At 37.3% G+C, this 20,534-nt stretch overlaps 1 protein-coding gene across 11 annotated transcripts in view; it reads left to right on the top strand.

The window, feature by feature from the left end:
• Positions 1 to 20,534, top strand: part of LOC124533216 — a 75,401-nt gene that overhangs the window by 44,868 nt on the left and 9,999 nt on the right. For 5 of the 11 annotated variants that reach the window (XR_006966681.1, XM_047108411.1, XM_047108410.1 and 2 more), the window contains 12 exons: positions 6,019 to 6,400; positions 6,577 to 6,732; positions 7,495 to 7,680; positions 9,079 to 9,203; positions 10,539 to 10,698; positions 11,206 to 11,301; positions 11,874 to 11,998; positions 12,539 to 12,848; positions 12,986 to 13,117; positions 13,517 to 13,654; positions 15,845 to 16,007; positions 16,914 to 19,577. Coding sequence is in view for 10 of the 11 variants with exons in the window: in XM_047108411.1 (XP_046964367.1) it covers positions 6,019 to 6,400; positions 6,577 to 6,732; positions 7,495 to 7,680; positions 9,079 to 9,203; positions 10,539 to 10,698; positions 11,206 to 11,301; positions 11,874 to 11,998; positions 12,539 to 12,848; positions 12,986 to 13,117; positions 13,517 to 13,654; positions 15,845 to 16,007; positions 16,914 to 19,577 (4,637 nt within the window). In the remaining variant the exon portion in view is untranslated. Of the gene's footprint in view, positions 1 to 5,854; positions 6,401 to 6,576; positions 6,733 to 7,494; positions 7,681 to 9,078; positions 9,204 to 10,538; positions 10,699 to 11,205; positions 11,302 to 11,873; positions 11,999 to 12,538; positions 12,849 to 12,985; positions 13,118 to 13,516; positions 13,655 to 15,844; positions 16,008 to 16,913; positions 19,578 to 20,534 lie in introns of all 11 variants that reach the window. The other 6 variants (XM_047108413.1, XM_047108412.1, XM_047108415.1 and 3 more) reach the window with 3 other exon arrangements.

The raw sequence follows: 20,534 nt of genomic DNA, 5'->3' as shown, positions 1-20,534 counted from the left end.
CATATTATTATAGCCTTTATTTTCAGCGCATTAAGAACTATATTAGACACTTATATAACGGTTGTACGCTTAGAAATCGAGGTCCCAATTCATAGGTTAGATTTGAAGGTCAGTAATGGCGCCAATCAAAGTAAGTGTACGGGTTTTAAATGATGTTTTTGTGTCAAATATTTTTTTAACGGCTGGTAGAGAGGTTTTTTATCGAATAGTGATTAAATGCGAATAATTTATACAAATCGATTTTTGATTTGTATCGAGATACGTTTAAGTCTCACGGTTGCTAATGTAAGTTGCCAGGTTGCCGGGTAATCAAAATAGTTGAAGTGAATCATTTTATAATGATTAGGATGGGAGGCCTTTGTGCAAGAGCATAGGTTAGGGACCTCACTACCGCCAAATAGTACTACTTTTTATTTATTTGAGTCTGATTAAGGCTGTACAAATTTTGGCACAAAAGACGTCTTGATTTCCAAGGTTTGTGGTTCCAAACTTTATCATAAAAAATATATATTGGCATAGTTAATAGATGGGAGACTATACGTAAAAATAACCATAGGTTAGCAACACGGTTTTATCACTAAAAAGTAACCAAAGTTAAAATATTCTTTACTCAAGTAAAGCTCAAATGTTAGATTGTACTATCAACACCAAAATTTGGTGCAAATTTTGGCTCCGGTTGTTTGCAACTGGTTTAAAATTTGCAAGATTTGGTGGAAACATTCCAAACGACACATTAGCTTGTGTTATTACACTTTAAAATACTAACTGATTAAATATCATTAGTAGTTTTTAACTATACTAAACATACTACGGAATTTATTTATTTACGACATCACATTACAAGCCTCTATAATTATCAGTATTTTATTACTATATTGTCCATGTGTTATATACAAAAACCTTTCTCTCGAATCACTCTATCTATTAAAACAAAACCGCATCAATATTCGTGGCATATTTTTAAAGATTTAATCATACAAAGGGACATAGGGACAGAGAAAGCGACTTTGTTTTATACTATGTAGTGATAATTATGGCGACCCATTGATCTAGTCTTAAAAGCGATATACCCATCGCCGTGAGCGATAAAAATAATACAAGAGTGCAATACGAACTTCCATATTGGATGTGGCGCGGAGCTACGCGGCCAGGGCTGGTCATTCACCCATTCCTAGCTGAGGGGTGACCACGTGATGGAAACTAGACAGACCTCGATACATGATCACATGTCCATTGGAGTGGATTGTGGTTGAATTCATGATGAGTTTGTCACATTTAATATTGTTTTGATTGTGTCTTCGTAAAATGTTTTATAGAATCAATTGTAAAATTTCCTTTTTGACATCTGTTCTGATATTAAAGTTGAGTAACGTGGGATAAGATCGGCAAATTATGAGGATATCAATGTTACTTTATTTTTTACTAGCGACCCGCCCCGACTTCGCACGGGTGTACTGGTAATACTATATAGTATACTACAGAATATGTTTAAATGACATCTGAAATTTTATCAGTGTTTCTTGACTATATTTTCCATGTATACAAAAATACCTTCCCCTCGAATCACTGTCTGTTCAAAGTAACCGCATCAAAATCTTAATCTCTAATCAAACTTAAATTTAATATTAAAAAAAAAGTTAAAATATAATTAAAATTTTGAAGATTAACGGTATTATTATTAATGGTCACCCTACACGATACCACAAATCGAGGTATGCCATTCAATAGTAACGTAAACTTATTAATTCTTTGCGAGATTTATAGTTATATGGCACGATTGGATTATACATACATCAATACATATTAATATTTACAATGACAACACTGATCATAATTCATATCGTGCTCATGAATGGAATTCTGACACATGCATATCTATTATCCACTAACACGCATTGGATGCCTTGCTATGATCCACCAAAACGATGACCTCAATAGAAGTTTGAAGAAATTCCAGCAGTATTAAAGTTATTGATTTCGGGATATTTACCATGTTTTTTATTTTTGTTCTAACTCATTATCTACGAATGTCTTGTTCACGAGACTGAAGTTTGCGGGTAGATGTTGATAATGTTAGAAGTGTCCGTATCGGACTACCTCCTTTCTCGTACGTTTGCTGCGTAAACACGGGTTACCACTACTCTTGGCACTTTCACCCCTACCATTGTCACTAGTTATATTTATTTTATGTACACTCGGCACTCGATCCCGTGTTTTGCAGACAAAACTCAACGTATCGATTCGCGAATTTTTTATTTTATTTTTATTTAAATATATTTTATAAAATTATGCAAACCCTCGTAAAATAAAAAAAAAAACATGGTAAATATCCCGTAATTAATAACTTTAATAAAAATAACCACGTTAATTTAAAATATTATATTTCCAGTAGTCATTTACGACTCGATAAAGCTGTGAACCCTAAAAAGTGATTATTCGATGTAAATTGTCACGATTTATTTTATGTACCGATCGTTGGTATCGTATCGTGAGTTTCGAGATTTGCGCGTTAAAATTTTGCGCTTTATGAAATTTAGTCATAATAGAACGACACAAATCAAGTACCCATGCGAAGCCGGGATAGGTCGCTAGTTTAGACTATTATTATAAATGCGAAAGTTTCTTGACGCTTAAATAGCTTAACTGATGAAGTTTGCGAATGGAGTTCCGTGGAAGGACATGTTATTTTTTTTAATTCACCCTTCGAGGGGTTTATTAATCGCACGGGTAAAGCCACAGCTTCACCTATTTCTTCACAATACTATTCTTCTCCTATACGTCCATCATAGCCGTCCATTTTTGTTATTAATCAAAACCTATCGCTATACAATAACAACTATAGTTGTACTTGAATTAATAGTACTCGAAAGTACTATTGATTCAAGTCATCTCGTTTATGCACTTATGAATCAATAAGTAACAAGATAATGTTATTACTTATCATTAGTTATCAATATATATAAAACTGTTCCGTTACTGAGTGACTGAGTGACTGACAGACAACGCACAGCCTAAACCACTGGACCTAGAGACTTGAAATTTGGCACACGTATGCCTTGAGTCTCCTAGAGGTGCACTAAGAAGGGATTTTTCAAAATTTCCACGGGATAGGGAATAAATTGTATTTATATTTTCGAACCAAAGTAGCTCTATTTCCGTAACTATAATTATAAATATAAGGTTATTATAATATAAATAACTATTTATTATAAATCTATAATCTAACCGATAGCTAAATTGAACGTTTATCATTTATAATGTTTTGTACGAAATTTAGTTGAGTATGGTCTCAATAAAAACCGTTGGTGGCAGAGGTCAAAATGGTATCGATACGCTGTTATCGTAACGGTAACTCTAATGACTGTTATATATTTACTGGAGGAAAAAAACACTATTAATGCAATGTATATAGATAAAAGTAATGATATTGATAAAATAAATTAACTTATAGGAAAAAACTCGGATTAAAAAACTGTCTGCGCCGTGCAGTTTTACCCGCTGGTAAACTGGCCTTTGAAAATAAACTATATTTTTTTCTAAGGGACAATGTATATGAATTAAATTACTAATTCTATATCTAAAACACAAATTTATTATGGTTATAATTAAAAATACCTGTATGTTATTTTTAATTTTACATTATTTTTTCCTTTTTTGTATTATTTTTTTTATTTTAAACGTCAAAGCTCCACCGTGTAGCGTGCTGTTTAATGTTTAATTTTTTTACCTTTATTATTTTAACCTCTTCAATAAACGAGATTTTTATCGCTAACATATTTTGCAAATCGGTCTGGTAGATCTTGCGATAGCGCTGTCAAACATACAAAATCTTTAGCCTTATGATATTTGTTATTCATTTTATTATAACTTTCTTGGTAGGGTTTCTTTTATGAAATATATATGAGGCATCAAAAAACCTGTTTAAAAGCAAGTGTTATACAAGAGATGTCTCAAATATAATCAACGGTTTCAATATTCATATGACACCGATTTGTTTTATAATATTATTCATGCAATTCATTCAATTTTGTTCGGCTTTACTTCTTTACTTTACTTTATTCAATTTTGTTCTGCAATAAATTTTAATTAATAAAAATGGCCTCTCCAAACATTTTGGTAGCGAACAGTCTTGCTATGTTATGACAGGTTAGTGTTGCTATCCCTCTTTTAATTTGTCTCCATTATTAACTCCTTTTGCGATATAATATAAATAAATGTCTGAGCCCAAATGTATATCAATTATCATAACGATCTGAAAATGTTATCCACACGAAAATACACAAAGGTGAAATGTCGAAGTATCAAAATCTATTGTTACCAAACAAATATACCCACATCAATCGTAACATTATATATTAACAAAATTGATTAATTCATAAATCATACTTCTTACTAATATTATGAATAATATGACTATGAATGGGTGTGTTTGTTACCCAATCAGTACAAAAGAACTGAATGGATTTGAATGAAAATTGGCATTGGCAGTGATAGATAGTTTTACTTTTGCACTTTTAACGCTTGCAAAGCCTCAAGCGCCATGAAATTAGTAGATAAAAGTCCTCTTTGTATGTCATAAATTGCCCGATAAATATAAATAACGGTAAAATCCGAGGGAAGCAGGGTGTGGTGGCAGGTCATTCCCCTATATGCTAATTGCATACGAGTCGAGGGACAGTGCATGTACTTTATGAGGGGTCTTAGATTTGCTTCGATTTGATAAATTGTATTGGTAATTGTAGCTGGATACGTTACTGGTTATACTTCATTTATGATGCTAATAAATTAATTGTTTTGATGCTAATGATTATTGTCTTTTTGACTAAAAGAGAGAATTTTACATAAGTTAAAATAATAAACAGATTTTTGCTCTGCCACAGACGTTATAAGCCAAACCATTGTCGGGGCACGAGCCCACACTAGACTACCCTGTATTAAGTATCCTAAGGGGCGGGTCATTCTAGGATATTAGTTAGAAAATGTTTTATTTTTAAATTAGTAAAAAAAATCCTGAGCGAAATGCAATGTATACTATCTGCTAATAAAAGAGCACTACGACACAAAACCGCTCCGCGTGGGATGAGTTGTGACCGAATTAAATGATAATTTTTCTTGAATGAATTACACATATTACACATGCATTACAGCATACAGAAAATATTCCTCTATGTTATCGTGAATCAATAGCACGTGTGACGCGACGGTACCGACGATCGTATTGTCGAGCTGTTATCTGTTATCTGATACGGTGCGATAGGAAGCTATTTTCGTTAAGTAAATAAACGACTGACGTCCTTTCAAAGACGTCTGGGTTACTCGGTATATTGATTTTGTTAGTTCGAACGTCTCGTAGGTAAACTTACCCATTCAACTCTGTATGCAATTACCGATAGCGAATTTATGTAACGATACTAAAGTCAGTATGGAAGACGTGTAATCTCCCGCGGTTTTGCTCGCGTTTAAGAGTGTTATGTTATGTCAGGCAAAAAGTAGCCTATGTCCTTTCTTGGAGTTTAAGTTTGCTTCATACCAAATTTTATTAAATTCGGTTCAGCGGTTTGATCTTGAAAGAGGGACAGACAGACAGAGTTACTTCCACATTTATATTATTAATATAGATAATATAGATTAGTTGTAATCGCGGATTATTTTAGGCTCTTGGACTCTCAGAATTTGGGGTTCTCTTAAACAGCCGAAAATTAAGCAGTCACTAGTGGTCTGTGTAGATAAATTGTTTCTTGGAATGTCTTGGAATCCTGAGTCGTTAGTAATAAATGATTCAGTAGCTCGAAATTTCAACCATGCCATGTTTAGACACGGCCTCTTTAAACCTTTTATATGTTAATGCAAAAAGGTCCGATGTTTCCGATAGACGCTAAACAATAGTGATAATAATTCCGATCACACAACAGCCGACGCAGTGACCGTTACGTTATGCAAATAGAAACGAAAAGTGAAACGATAACGAATATGATATAAAATAATCAAGATGATGAAGTTCAAATCCTTGTTCCGTAGAGGACCAAGTCAGGGAAAGCAGGAGGCGACCTTGAAAGGCGCCCCGTCGGTGTCCAGCCTCGACTCGAAGCACCACAAAGTAGCCCCGGCTAGAGAGAAAACACATAAAATATTCGGTTCCAAAGAGAAATTACACAAAGCCCATAAAAAGAAGGATCTAGGTAATAACAATGCCGTACTAGAGGATCCTGAATTGAGGGAGGGCTTAGAGTTCGAAGATGGGCAGGATAGGGATCATGATTACGGCAGCGCGGAGGAGCTGGGGGTGGGTTCCGTAGATGAACGCGGTTCCCAGGAGTGTATCAGCCTGCCGGTGACGCTGAACGCCGACCACATGCCGGGCTTCCAAGAGGTCGAGCTCAGGCCGAGAGTACCATCTGAGGTAAGTCAACAACATTTACTATTGTCTAAATATTATTTGACGAGTTCATTGTTGCGATGTTAACAATAGTTACTTTATCACACGTACTTTTACCTAAAACGGTCGGAGAAAGTTGAATTTTGTAATAAGTATGGAAAAAAATAATGTGAGCATTGTTATTATAATGTTGTTTTCAGGTATCGCTCACATCAGGAGTTCGTGAATTAGAATCGCTAAGGAGGGAGCTGGAAGCGAGTGCGATGGAGCGGGCTCAACTACAAGCTCGCGTGGACGAGCTGCTGGAGCGAGCCAATGAGGCCGATAGATTGCGGGCTGAACTTGAACGACTCAAGGTAATTGGCTCATAACCGATGCAATAGACATCAAACATTGATTAATTATCATATAATAATAGATGTCTTGAAGTCATATTATAATATAATTTAAGCGTACTTCCATTTTTGAAAACGCTGATCGAAGTCAACTTAACTAATCTCATGTCAATCTGAATTCATTGGTCGATGGTAGACGTTGGCGTTATAGCTAATATTCATTGGACGATGGTTGCTGATGACGTATTAGCTGACCAATAAACGTTCAAAGTAAAGTTAATCTGATTTTGATCAACGTTTCCAACGTTTGAGAGTCGAGATGGCCCAGTGGTAAGAACGCGTGCATCTTAACCGATGATTGCGGGTTCAAACCCAGGCAAGCACCGCTGATTCATGTGCTTAATTTGTCTTTATAATTCATCTCGTGCTCAGCGGTGAAGGAAAACATCGTGATGAAACCTGCATGTGACAAATTTTATAGAAATTCTGCCACATGTGTATTCCACCAACCCGCATTGGAACAGCGTGGTGGAATATGTTCCAAACCTTCGCCTCAAAAGAGAGAGGAGGCCTTTAGCCCAGCAGTGGGAATTTACAGGCTGTTGTTGTTGTTGTTGTGTTGTTGTTCCAACGTTTGTAATATAACTTTTTTGTCATGTACAATTTTGCAATTGAAGTTATTTTACGATAGTCCGATAGTTTCATGTTCCGAATAATGTAAATTTGTATTATCGAGAGCAATTAACGTTTTATTTAAATCATGTGGTGTTATCGTCTGCATAGAATCACGAGTCAGAACGCGAAGCGGCGCTCGAGCGGCTCGCCGACGAGAACGGCGCGCTGCGGGCGCGTCTGCGCGGTGTGGCGCACTCGCCGCTGTCGGACAGCGAGAAGCGCCAGCTGCTGCTCGCGCCGGCGCCGCGCCGCATGCACTCCTCCGCGCCCGCCTCCATCGCGCTGGCGCACAACGTACGTACACCACTCACTACTGTTATCATGCGCACTCCTCCGCGCCCGCCTCCATCGCGCTGGCGCACAACGTACGTACACCACTCACTACTGTTATCATGCGCACTCCTCCGCGCCCGCCTCCATCGCGCTGGCGCACAACGTACGTACACCACTCACTACTGTTATCATGCGTACGTACACCACTCACTACTGTTATCATGCGTACGTACACCACTCACTACTGTTATCATGCCTCGCTAGTTCCATGAAGTGTCCTCTTTTGTCTTGCTGGAAATCGCGCGTTTATTTCGTAAGACTATTTTGGTCTGCTTGTGACCCATTTTTTTGATCTTACGTAAGAACTATCGAAACTCCTTCCCACCTCCTTGTAAGAAAATATAAAATATGGTCGATGTCCCCTCTAAATCTTTTTACGTAATACATGGATAACCCCGTTCCCTCATGTTAAGTCAGGGTATGTGTCTCGCTGATGACCTAAACGGTGATTACTTTTACCCTAGTACGCCGGAATATCCAGTAAAATACCAATGGTACCTTCGCCGTCTCTTCGTCTAACATGGCTTTACATGCTATTGTGCTGTGTGAGTTAGCTACTCATAGGGCCAGCCAATGAAAATTTCCGGTTAAAAAATCTTGGTACCGTGGAAAACTCAAACTCAAACTCAAATTGCTTTATTCAATATAGAAGTATTACACTTTCTTATTGATGGTCAATTGAAACAGTACCACACACGTGAAGCAGTGTTGGATTTGTGCTCCTATCTCATAAGACATGTTGACTGGGGGACATCATCAATGATCTCTTGATATTCACGATGAATTCCACAATATGACTGAAGGCTGAAGAAATCAGAATACTAAACAACATTAGAAACATTCCAAAGCTTATTATCGTAGGTATGTAGTTGATTGCAGTCGCCAAAAAAAACGTAATTACCTTGCACAGATAAGCGAAACACGTTTGACAGTATTTATGTAAAAAGGCGAACAGGTTTTTTTATGCGCTACCTCGCGTTACTGATTTTGAATGATTACTTTGTGACAAATAATTTCAATAAATTGAGTTTATATCAATGATTCTAATAAACAGATATGTTATATCCATACTAAACAACAGAAAAAAGTGTGCCGCGCCGGGGACCGTTTATTTCACATTTCGTTACAAGTAAGGAGGATAGCTTGATAAAAACAATAAGTAAAAGGGATAACTAGATGTTTTAATTACGCAAAACGTATTACTACGTAATTATGATGTGTTATAACGTATTACTACGTAAAACGACTAAAGTCAAACGTCCCAATTAGGGCGTTTTCTAGTCTTCACTTTTTGCGCGTTAATGACATATCTGTTTACTACAACATCATTAATTTAATGATATCCGTTTAATATTAAAGGGCGAGGGAGACAGCGGCGAAGCAAGCACCCCAGAATGGGACAAGCACTCGTCGTCTTCCCTCAGCGAAGTATCCGTCGCTTGTCTGCAGGATCGCATCCTGCAAATGGAAGAACACCATTACAGGTACGATATTTTTTTTTAAGATGGCATATGTCAAACGCAGTCAGACAATGAGTCGAGATGGCCCAGTGGTTAGAACGCGTGCATCAAACCCAGGCAAGCACCGCTGATTCATGTGCTTAATTTGTCTTTATAATTCATCTCGTGCTCAGCGGTGAAGGAAAACATCGTGAGGAAACCTTCATGTGACAAATTTCATAGAAACTCTGCCACATGTGTATTCCACCAACCCGCATTGGAACAGCGCGGTGGAATATGTTCCAGACCTTCTCCTCAAAGGGAGAGGAGGCCTTTAGCCCAGCAGTGGGAAATTACAGGCGTTTGTTGTTGTATATGTCAAACGAATTGCATATCAGTTTATAGACTGTCAAGTATAAGTTGGCGTTCCTATGGCAGCACCTGCTACACCTTTGTTTTGCCACTTTTTTGTTTATTTTACCAATATCTCTCTAGAAAATAATTCTCTACGTCTCATTTTTAAAAGATTTTGGGTAAGTTTTCTTAATAAGGGTAAATAAAACAAATAAGATATTAAATGAACAAAAAAAAATTAGTACATGTTTTTGCCACACGCCAACTTACACTGTTACTGTAAAAACTTTTTACATAGTCATTATGCAGCCAAAAATATCTCAAAGATGATAAATCTTTTGTGCTTATAATTGTATTATAGAGTATCCTTCTTTGTTTGAAAATGTATTCCAAACGTTGGCTTACCTAATATTAAGGCACAAAATAATATATTTCTGCAAAATACACACGTTGTCTTGCCATAAAATAAAATAAAAATTTAAACCTTTTTATTCCCGCAAAAACGCGGTCTGTCATTTTGGTGACGTCATATTGATAAAAACAACAGTTGTGTATGTGTGAATGGCGCTTATACAACGTTAAATATTAGCTTTAAATATTGAATATTTTTTGGGAAAATAATGAATTACAATCGCTAGATTAAAAGTGCAATTACTAGCATTAAATCCTTAGAAAAGTAGTTTATCAAAGTGCCAGATGACATTTAAATGACAGTTTATGCCTGACGTCACACCATGGCGGCTCGTTGTTTAGGTCACGTGATATACAGACTATAAATTGCAACTTTTAATTTTAATATAATAACATAATTGTGTTCTTGTATAACTTAAAAGCAAAATATAAAAAAAAATCATAATTTATCATACACTACCGAAAGTATTATCATCGTTTCTTTGAAAGGAGATTTAGTATTGACTAACTCTTCCTCTAAACTGCAAATGCCTTGCTATAGACCAAAAAGAAGCATAATTATCGCTAAAAAAGTGTTTAAGGTAAAATATAAAAAAATGTCTATGCCTTTTATAGTACGAGTGAAGAACTTCAAGCAACACTGGCCGAACTTGCCGATTTGCAATCTCAGCTGGCCGACGCACACGCCGACAACGAAAGGTTAGCCGACGAGAAGCAAGTATTATTGGAATCTCTGTGTCGGCAAACTGAGAAATTAGAAGATAGTCGAACGAAGGTTACTATATAAATTATTTTTTTATATTATAACTAGCATAACCCGTGACTTTGCTCGCGTGATATATGAATATATTTACAGATTAACTTGAAATATTACGTTAATTTTAGATATCTATTTATACCATATTGGTGTGTATATCATATCATGTTTTTTTCTTAAAAAAGTTACGGACTTCAATACAAACTTTCAAATCTTATTTCACCCTCTTAGAAGTAGTACTTCCCAGGAACGCTTAACGTATTTAAGCGTGTATATCTATTTCATTTTTAATCAGTATCCCAAAAATAAAGATTAATTTAAAAATTGATTTCATACAAACTGTTAACCCCAATTTAAACCCTTAGGGGTAGAATTTTCAAAATTCCTTCCATACTAAGTGTTCACTCAATAAAACGATCCTCACTACATTTCATGTCCCCAACTTTATATAGATTGTTATTTATCGTTTTTTTTTTAATCTATAATTGTTTATGGTAGGTTAAAACTGATTTTGTCTATTGTCAGGTCGATACGCTCCAAGAACTGTTGATGAGGGAAGGCGTCGAGCCAGAAACAGTTGTGTCAGGCGATGTCGACCAACAACTGTTCGCTGTTTTGAAGGTGAGATCTTTAAACATATATACGTAAAGTAGAACTGTAACAGCCAGTAATTACCCACTGCTGGGCTAAAGCCCCCTCTTCCATTTAGGAGAGGGTTTGGAACATATCCCACCACGCTGTTCCAATGCGGGTTGGTGGAATGCACATGTGGTGGAATGCACAACTAAAAAAGTTTTGACATTGTAAAAATAATTTGTGACCCTTGATTCATATCAAATGTGAATGTGTTTGTTATTTTGTTTCTCGATCTTTCATTCACGCAGGAATAGAAAAACGGATTAGCGTAATTTTTGCTACATGTTGCTTTTGGCATAGGAATTTTAATATGTGTATTAAACTATTGGTCACCCGTGAGTTGGCTTGCTTTATATCAGAGTTCAGCAGTTTAGTCGTAAAATATCAAAAGACACACAGATTTTCTCATTCGTAATGATAAACTTGAAGTCCAAAAAAGGTCATAGGCTACTTTTTTGCCTGCCTCTAAAACACGAGCCAAGTCTCGAGCGACTATTAATATTAGTATATATTCTTGAAAATAATCTAGTAAAGAAATACTTTTCTATATTTCAAAGGTGTCTCAAGAGGAGCGAAGACTCCTACTGAGCAAACAGGAACAGCTCGAAGCTGATCTGAAGCAAACGAAAACCGCGTTAGAGGAGAAAACCAAAGAAAATGAATCACTGACTGAAAGAATTAGGTGAGTGCAGAATCATTGAGATACCGTCCTATAGAAATGCTACTGTGCTGTGAAAGCTTTGCGTATATACATGTCTGTTCCTGTCTCTTTCTGTCATCTTTGATTTGCCATTCAAAAGAAGAAGACAGCCTTTTTTCGTTAAACGATTTATTAAGATAATAAGTCTTTAAAGAACTTTTCTTTGTAAATGTAAGTCGGACGGGAAAGTGGTTTGCGAAAAATATTTTTTTACATCATCATCCTTGGCAGCTAAGATTTGCCTTGTTACTGTAGTTTAGCTGGGTCACTCACCCATCAACTTAGGGCGATAATATTAAGTATTGCTTTTTGGGTATACAAAATTTGATGAGTTGTTGGTACCTACCCAGATGTCAGAAATCGATAGGTAGAAATAATATTATGTTAATTTTGAAATTTAAAGTACATTTCGACGACTAATTCAAAAGTGCCAAAGCGATAGATTTTATCTTCCATTAGTATTATGATCGAATCGTGTCCGTTTTCCTCACTGTTCTTGTTTGTTCTGTTATTCGTGCGCAGGTCCCTGGAGCTGAGCGTGGAGCGCGCGGAGGCGGAGCGCTGCCAGTGGGAGCAGGAGGCGGGCGCGGCGCGCGAGGCGGGCGCGGCGCGGCAGCAGCAGATCACGACGCTGGGCGAGCTGCTGGCGGCCGCGCAGGCGCAGCTGGCGGGCGCGGCCGAGGGCGCGGCGGCGGCGGAGGCGGCGGCCACGGCGGCGGCGCGGCGCGAGGCCGACGCGCGCGCGCACGCGCTCGCCGAGCGCCTCGCGCACGCGCAGCGCCAGCTCGACCGCGCGCACTCCGACGCGCGCAAGCTGCACGACGACGCGCTCGTGAGTGCTCCGCCCTCTCTCACTGTGTCGGAAACTATTCAGTTTCGGTTCGATTGTGATATGCTGCCAATTTATTATTAGAATACTACCGGATCTGCACTAAGTGTGAGTTTGAAATTTTGATTGTATTGTCACAGGTATCGAGGAATACCGCGAAATCCACAATATCGGAGTTGGAGTTTCAGCTCGAACAGTTGCGTCAAGAGAAGTCGGCTCTTCAGGGGGAGCTGCAGACCTTGCAGGAGAATTCATCGGAGTTGCAGATACAAGTAAGTTCTTCAAAACTATATTCTTAGCTTACAAATGTCGTAGCTTAAGGATTTATCCTCTAAAAAAAAAAGTAAAGTAACAGCCTGTAAATTCCCACTGCTGGGCTAAAGGCCTCCTCTCCCTTTGAGGAGAAGGTTTGAAACATATACCACCACGCTGTTCCAATGCGGGTTGGTGGAATACACATGTGGCAGAATTTCAATGAAATTTGTCACATGCAGGTTTCCTCACGATGTTTTCCTTCACCGCTGAGCACGAGATGAATTATAAAGACAAATTAAGCACATGAATCAGCTGTGCTTGCCTGGGTTTGAACCCGCAATCATCGGTTAAGATGCACGTGTTCTAACCACTGGGCCATCTCGACTCTTTATCCTCTAAAACGTAAATATGATTAGGTGCAAGTAGCGACGGACGAAAAGCTAGCACTGATGAGCCGCGCGGGGGAGGCGCTCGCGCGGGCGGCCGACCTCGAGCGGCAGCTGCAGGACGCGCGCGCGCGCCTCGCGCAGGTCACGCGCGACCGCGAGAGAGACGTGAGTAACGCGAGAGGGACGGCGATACAGATACAACACGTGTGAGAGCGAGACGGATATATGTTGCAAAAAGATTTGTAGCTGAGTAGCGAGCTGCAGTGCGATTTGCGATCTAAATTCACTTGGTCGCGCCTCGCGCAGGTCACGCGCGACCGCGAGAGAGACGTGAGTACCGCGAGAGGGACGGCGATACAGATACAACACGTGTGAGAGCGAGACGGATATATGTTGCAAAAAGATTTGTAGCTGAGTAGCGAGCTGCAGTGCGATTTGCGATCTAAATTCACTTGGTCGCGCCTCGCGCAGGTCACGCGCGACCGCGAGAGAGACGTGAGTAACGCGAGAGGGACGGCGATACAGATACAACACGTGTGAGAGCGAGACGGATATATGTTGCAAAAAGATTTGTAGCTGAGTAGCGAGCTGCAGTGCGATTTGCGATCTAAATTCACTTGGTCGCGCCTCGCGCAGGTCACGCGCGACCGCGAGAGAGACGTGAGTACCGCGAGAGGGACGGCGATACAGATACAACACGTGTGAGAGCGAGACGGATATATGTTGCAAAAAGATTTGTAGCTGAGTAGCGAGCTGCAGTGCGATTTGCGATCTAAATTCACTTGGTCGCGCCTCGCGCAGGTCACGCGCGACCGCGAGAGAGACGTGAGTAACGCGAGAGGGACGGCGATACAGATACAACACGTGTGAGAGCGAGACGGATATATGTTGCAAAAAGATTTGTAGCTGAGTAGCGAGCTGCAGTGCGATTTGCGATCTAAATTCACTTGGTCGCGCCTCGCGCAGGTCACGCGCGACCGCGAGAGAGACGTGAGTACCGCGAGACGGCGATACAGTTACAGCACGCGTGAGAGCGAGACGGATATATGTTGCAAAAAGATTTGTAGCTGAGTAGCGTGCTGCAGTGCGATTCTGAATTCACCTAATATCTCACTCGTAGAATATTTAACCGACATAAAAATATGACTTTTTGATTGGTATATCCTATGAATTCCATTCTGACATTTCATTATTGTGTTCGAGGATGAGTGTCAAGTTTCTCCTCTTATACTCCAGCCACATTTGATCTGGAATTTTAGTAAACAAACCATGTGTCATCATAATTAGGGTTGATACACTCTTAATAAAAAATAATTATTATTATAATTACAACTATATTCATTATAACACAATTTCCTGTTTAAACACAAAAATTTTAATTTAATACAGAATCCAAAAATTTTATTTAGCCGGTCAATACATAATTTATATAAAAATTAGCTTAAAATAAAAGTTTAAATTTTTTTAATTACCACTATAATATTACTACAAAACTAACAACCCTATATTTTAATACTGACGTAAAGAAATCGCAGGTTTGTAACATTTGGAGTGTTTTTTAAGCAATTGGCAGATTTAGGAAGGTATATAATAGCGATACAGGCTCTTCGTAATTGGTGGTGTATGTTTTTAGTCGTATTATAATGGTAGTATAACCACAATAGGTTAAGAATGTTAACATTACACACAACGTTTCATTACACATAGATTAAAAAAAAGACATCTTGTTTTAGCTAGCATAAATATAGCACTAAAATCACTGTTTCAAATTAATCTTAATGAGTCCTGTCGTTTGGGAGGCGATAGATAAAGTTAATAAAGCGAATTATATAACTACGATGTAATTTCTGATATCATTTTAAAATTTGAGGTATTATTTTTGAGATCTACATTATTTCAGATGATCATAAGTATTATAATTATAAACAAGAATGCGCTTAGTCCTTTGTCTTAAATATTTTATTATTAATCATCAAATTTAATTTTTGTTAACATCAAAAATAATTGTTGTACATATTTCTAAAAATGTTTTGAGCATCTGCCTGACGTTGGTTGCTAAGCAACGCTTTGTTATTAAACATTCCACATCGAATTTGGCTGGAGTATAGAGTAGCTGCGTATAGTTTAACTCAACAAATATAAAATTAAATATAAGAGTGAGTGAGATGACAACTATTCGTATAAAATAAAGAGTGAGTGAGATGGATGTAATTGTTGTGAAAATTAGTGAGAAATAGAATGAGAGAGAATTTATTGCGTTAGTAATTACAATTATTAATAGTAGTGGTTAGTGTCTGTTGAATGTTTGCTTTATATAATGGTTTGGTCACATCGATTCCCCTACTTTACGTCTAGGAGGCGGAATGGAAACAATTCCAGAGCGACTTGTTGATGACGGTTCGCGTCGCAAACGACTTCAAGACTGAAGCCCAAAGGGAACTGGAGAGACTCGTCTCAGAGAACAAGGTGGCGAGAGATCGCATCCGACTGCTCGAAGACCAAATGCACTCTCTCAAAGGTAAGTGAGCGAGAGGGACTGTGTTAGAGGGAGACAGCATGACCATTACATTTTGGTGGTAAATGTAATCATGATTAGAATATTTAAATTCTGCATGTGGTTTTTAAAGGTAGACGTAGAAAATGAATTCGATATTATGAAGAACGATTAGTAAGCTGTTGTATGTAGATCGGTTACAGAATATAGAGTTTGTATTCTAAATGTGTTCTTTTCATACTTTCTATTGGTTATATTTTTATAAAAAAAAATAAAGTCTCAGATGTGTGTGGGTTTCGTACTTAGGCGGGTTGGTTCGATTCGTCAGTATTCGTTGAACAACAAAGTCGACTCCAGATAATTACAAAACATGGTTCGCCTGGAATGGCGCTCCCAACGGCATGCTTTCCTTAAATTGACATGTTCGCATCTACTTGACAATTTGGCTTTTGTTTTTAAGCAATGTTGGTCAATCGACATTAAATTGTACCGCCCGGCTTGGCTCAACCAAATAACTCCTCGTAATAATGCTGACCCGCCAATGTGAGCAGCACGCTTGAGAGAAACTTATAAAAATAACTTCCTCTGATATAACTACTCGAATTCAAAATGTATTCAAACATTTACTTAATTCTAAAACCCTTGAAAAGAACCCATTTGAATTACAACCTATAGTCATTTGACAATATTTAAAAAATTTTGATTAGTAGTAGTAAGATTGCATGTGTAATGAATAGAATTGAAATGAAACAAATACGATAGCAAAATTAACAACATTATCACGCACTAATTGATTCTATGTAAGGCTTACAAATGTAGTCGCAGCCATAGAACTAACAGAATATTGTCGTCTAAAATATTTAAAATGTACATACGACATAATTTTAATATAATTAATCTGTTTAATTAAAATTTCATGTATCGAAACAGGTGTTGACAGTCAAGAATCTATGGATAGTACACAAAATAGTTCCGATGGAAAGAGCTTGTCGAAAGATTCCGAAAGCTTTGATTCTAACAGTGAATATTCTTCGGTAGACGTTTTTAAAAATATTAGATCGCGATATTTATCAAGAGTTCACAGCGTCAATGAACTGCCTAAGGTCGAACGTTTGGTAGATCAGGCTTTCTTTAAATCACATAGTAATTTATCTCAAAGTGATTCAGAGGAGTGTTCTTCTAAAGAACTTAAACTTGAAATTGATAACGTGACGACGGATGAAACTAATGACGATGACAGTTCCAAATCGAGTTTCGACAATAGAGATGAATACCAGAGTCAGGTTATAGCAGAGGCTGTTTTACCTCCCATTGCGCCAAAAGGACTGAAGCGACAAAATGCACTCGACCATTTTGCAAAGAAAATAAATCGTCAGGATGCTTTAGATGATCTCTTCGATCCAATCGATGACAACGATAACTATAATACTAGGTCTGAATCAAATGGTATTGAAAACATGGGACAAAATACTATTTTCAAAAAGAATCTCTCAAATTTATTTAATGGTAAACTAAAGTCTTACAGTACAGATAATCTTAGTAAAAATACAGAGTTTAAAAATGCACTTACAGAGGCAACTAGCATAGAATTTTTCGACAACACTTACAGTCTTAGTAAATCGTCTTTGTTAAGCGATGGATCGGACAGCGTTTTCTTTTCGCCGTTAGAGAAAAACAATAATGTTATTAATATAAATAATAATAATTATATTAAAGATATTAACAAAACAGAAAGTGCGAATGATGTTTCTTCTGTAACTATCGAAGCAGGAGCATTGAATTTACCCGTAGTAAAGGCCGAATCGATTCTTCCATTTCCATATCCAGAAGACATAAGTTGTAAAAGGAAATCTGACGCCGCTTGTGATATATATCATCAGACATCAGAAAGTGATACAGACTTAAATAAAACAATTGAAAACGATTTTAAAAAAGTAAATGAGGAACTGAAAGTTAACTTTAAGGCAGCCTTGGATAGAATAAGCGGTAATGATAATCTAAATACAACGTCAAATAAATTACTAAGTATGTCTGATACAACTGTAGATTCAACTATACTTGAAATAGATAATAACTCAGATATTGTAAATAATTTTGTGCCAGTAAAACGTCTATCTACTTTTAAAGGAGAAGAAAATATTGTTCAACAAAACGATTCAAATGACAGGGGAAAGGAAAAATATATCATTGATTTCTTTGAAGATAATGTTACTCAAGAATTTCAGAGTAATGAACCTTCGCAAACAACAAATAATGATAATAATCAACAGTCTGTCTCTGGTTTTAATAATGAGAAGCTTAGTGAGGAAAATGTAACACCAGAAAAAGAAGGAACAAATCTTGAAAATATGAACAGTGTAAATTCTAAAGAGCTAAATAACTCGAACGATCCGAAAACGACACAAGCACCACTCGACGATAACGTCAGTTATCATTTGAAAATAAATACTGTCAATGATTTCGATCCTCCAAACGTATCTTATGCTGCCGAGATACGCGATAATAAACCTAATGATGTCGACAATAATGTCAAAACTCTTTTAACGCCAATAAATCTAGTAAATTCCAATGGAGATCGTTCACCGACTTCGATAATACTTAGTCCTGTTTTAATTCAGCCAATATTTTTCCAACCTAACAATGCGCTTTTAGAGTTTAATTTAACGAATGATACCAAAAAAGGAACTGTTTATTATGACGATATCGATCAAGTGATTACCAAGGACAGTTCTGCGAAGGATTCTGATAGTAAGCGGAAAGGTATTTATCAGAAAAATACAAAAACAAAACAACTTCCGTTCCTTTCTTTGAAGAAATTTGGTTCGAATGAAAATGTGATGGAATCAAAATCGTCTTCACCGAACAAAAGCCCAACGAAAACAGTGGTCAGATTATCCAAAACACCAGGATGGCTAATGGACAATCAGTACTATCAACCCATGCAAAACGTACCTTTTGTTATAAACACAGCTCAGACATTTGTCAAAGACCCCTTACCAAAACCGGAGCTCCCGACAAAACCAATAAATTCGAACCCATTTACACACATTGATCGATCAAAGCAAGTGCAGGAACAAGAAAATTATTACGAAGAAATCGGAGAGCCGATAGCGTTAACTCAAACGATTAACGTCGCAGACGACGAGAAGATATCAAACAAAACGTCGACAGCTGAAGATTTTAAAAACGTAACTCGGGAGGAACTCCTTAAAGTACCGAGGAAACCAAAGAGGACAAAAAAACATGAAACCACAGTACCTAGCAAATCTAAAGGTGACAAAAGTGAAGAGAAGGGATTGAATCCCATGACCAAATCCGTTATATCCTTATCGCGAACTCCAAGCGCGACCGATAATGTTAAAAAATCGGGATCTATTTCGGATATCGTTCAAACTTTGGTCAAAAATCAGGTCGATTCCACACCTGAAGTACCGTTGAGAAAGCTTTCCCTCCAGACTCCGAAACCGAATACAGAAGTGGATACGGGTTCGCTTCCCCGCTTACGAAAGACTTACCACTGGAAGACGTTGGAACACAAACGACTCTCACACCCTATAAGGTCATTAAACGACACCTCGACTTCAAGACCTCTACGTAAGTTAGGCTTTGTGCCCCGAAACGTACCGTGTGATATCTGTGAATGTAAATAACAGTGTAAGATTTGTTTCCATGTGTAATTGTGTGTCGTTTTAGTGTATCATTCGGTGGAGGTGTTGGTCGTTGGTCACTGTAAGCAAGCTTATATATAGTTTACATGATATATGTGTGTGAAAATATCACAATTCGACATGTTTATATCCGGTTAATATATTTAAGAAATGATTTAATCGCTTACTTATAGTAAAATTGTTTTAGAACTTGTCTAGTCTTAAAGCTCACTAGGTAAATTTATGAAGATGACTGCAGTGATTCTGTAAGAAGTCACTTCGTATCTCACTTGTAAAACGCTTGGAATATGCGGTGAGTTTCAGAGTTACTTTCTTACAGATTATTCCTACCGATATAAGTGTTTTGGGAATTATACTAGTCGCATCAAAAAAATCTAAACGAATCGTTTCTTGAATATAGTAATCAAGACTTAAAAGATATTTCAAATCATAAAACATTATTACCAAGCTAGATATACATACTCTGTATAAATTTGGAACTTCTCGTCAACAAATAAGCTTAACCTATATTGCACACTATTTAAACAAATTTCAATAAAGGAATACGTTACTGTATGGTAAGAGGTTTTATATATATTTAAAATATTAGTATTGATCAAATTAATTAATTAAATATATTAATAGTGAACAATTATTTCTATTTTATAATCTGCGACGCTTTACAAATATATTGGTGTTGGTTTAATTATAATTGGTCGGTTTTGGGTTAAATATTTCAGTCATGAGATCAAAAGTTAGATATTAGGCGACCACTATGCCTTAGAAAGCTATACTATATGTTAGAAATAAGATCATAGAATTCATCTAATTTTCCGAAAGTATCTCTTATTATATAGTCATTAAATCTATCTAAATGTAACTATATGTAGTTTAGTATCTCGAG

The sequence above is a fragment of the Vanessa cardui genome, chromosome 10 (genome assembly GCF_905220365.1).
Source record: "Vanessa cardui chromosome 10, ilVanCard2.1, whole genome shotgun sequence".
NCBI lineage: Eukaryota > Metazoa > Arthropoda > Insecta > Lepidoptera > Nymphalidae > Vanessa > Vanessa cardui.
This window is presented reverse-complemented; position numbering and strand designations above follow the sequence as displayed.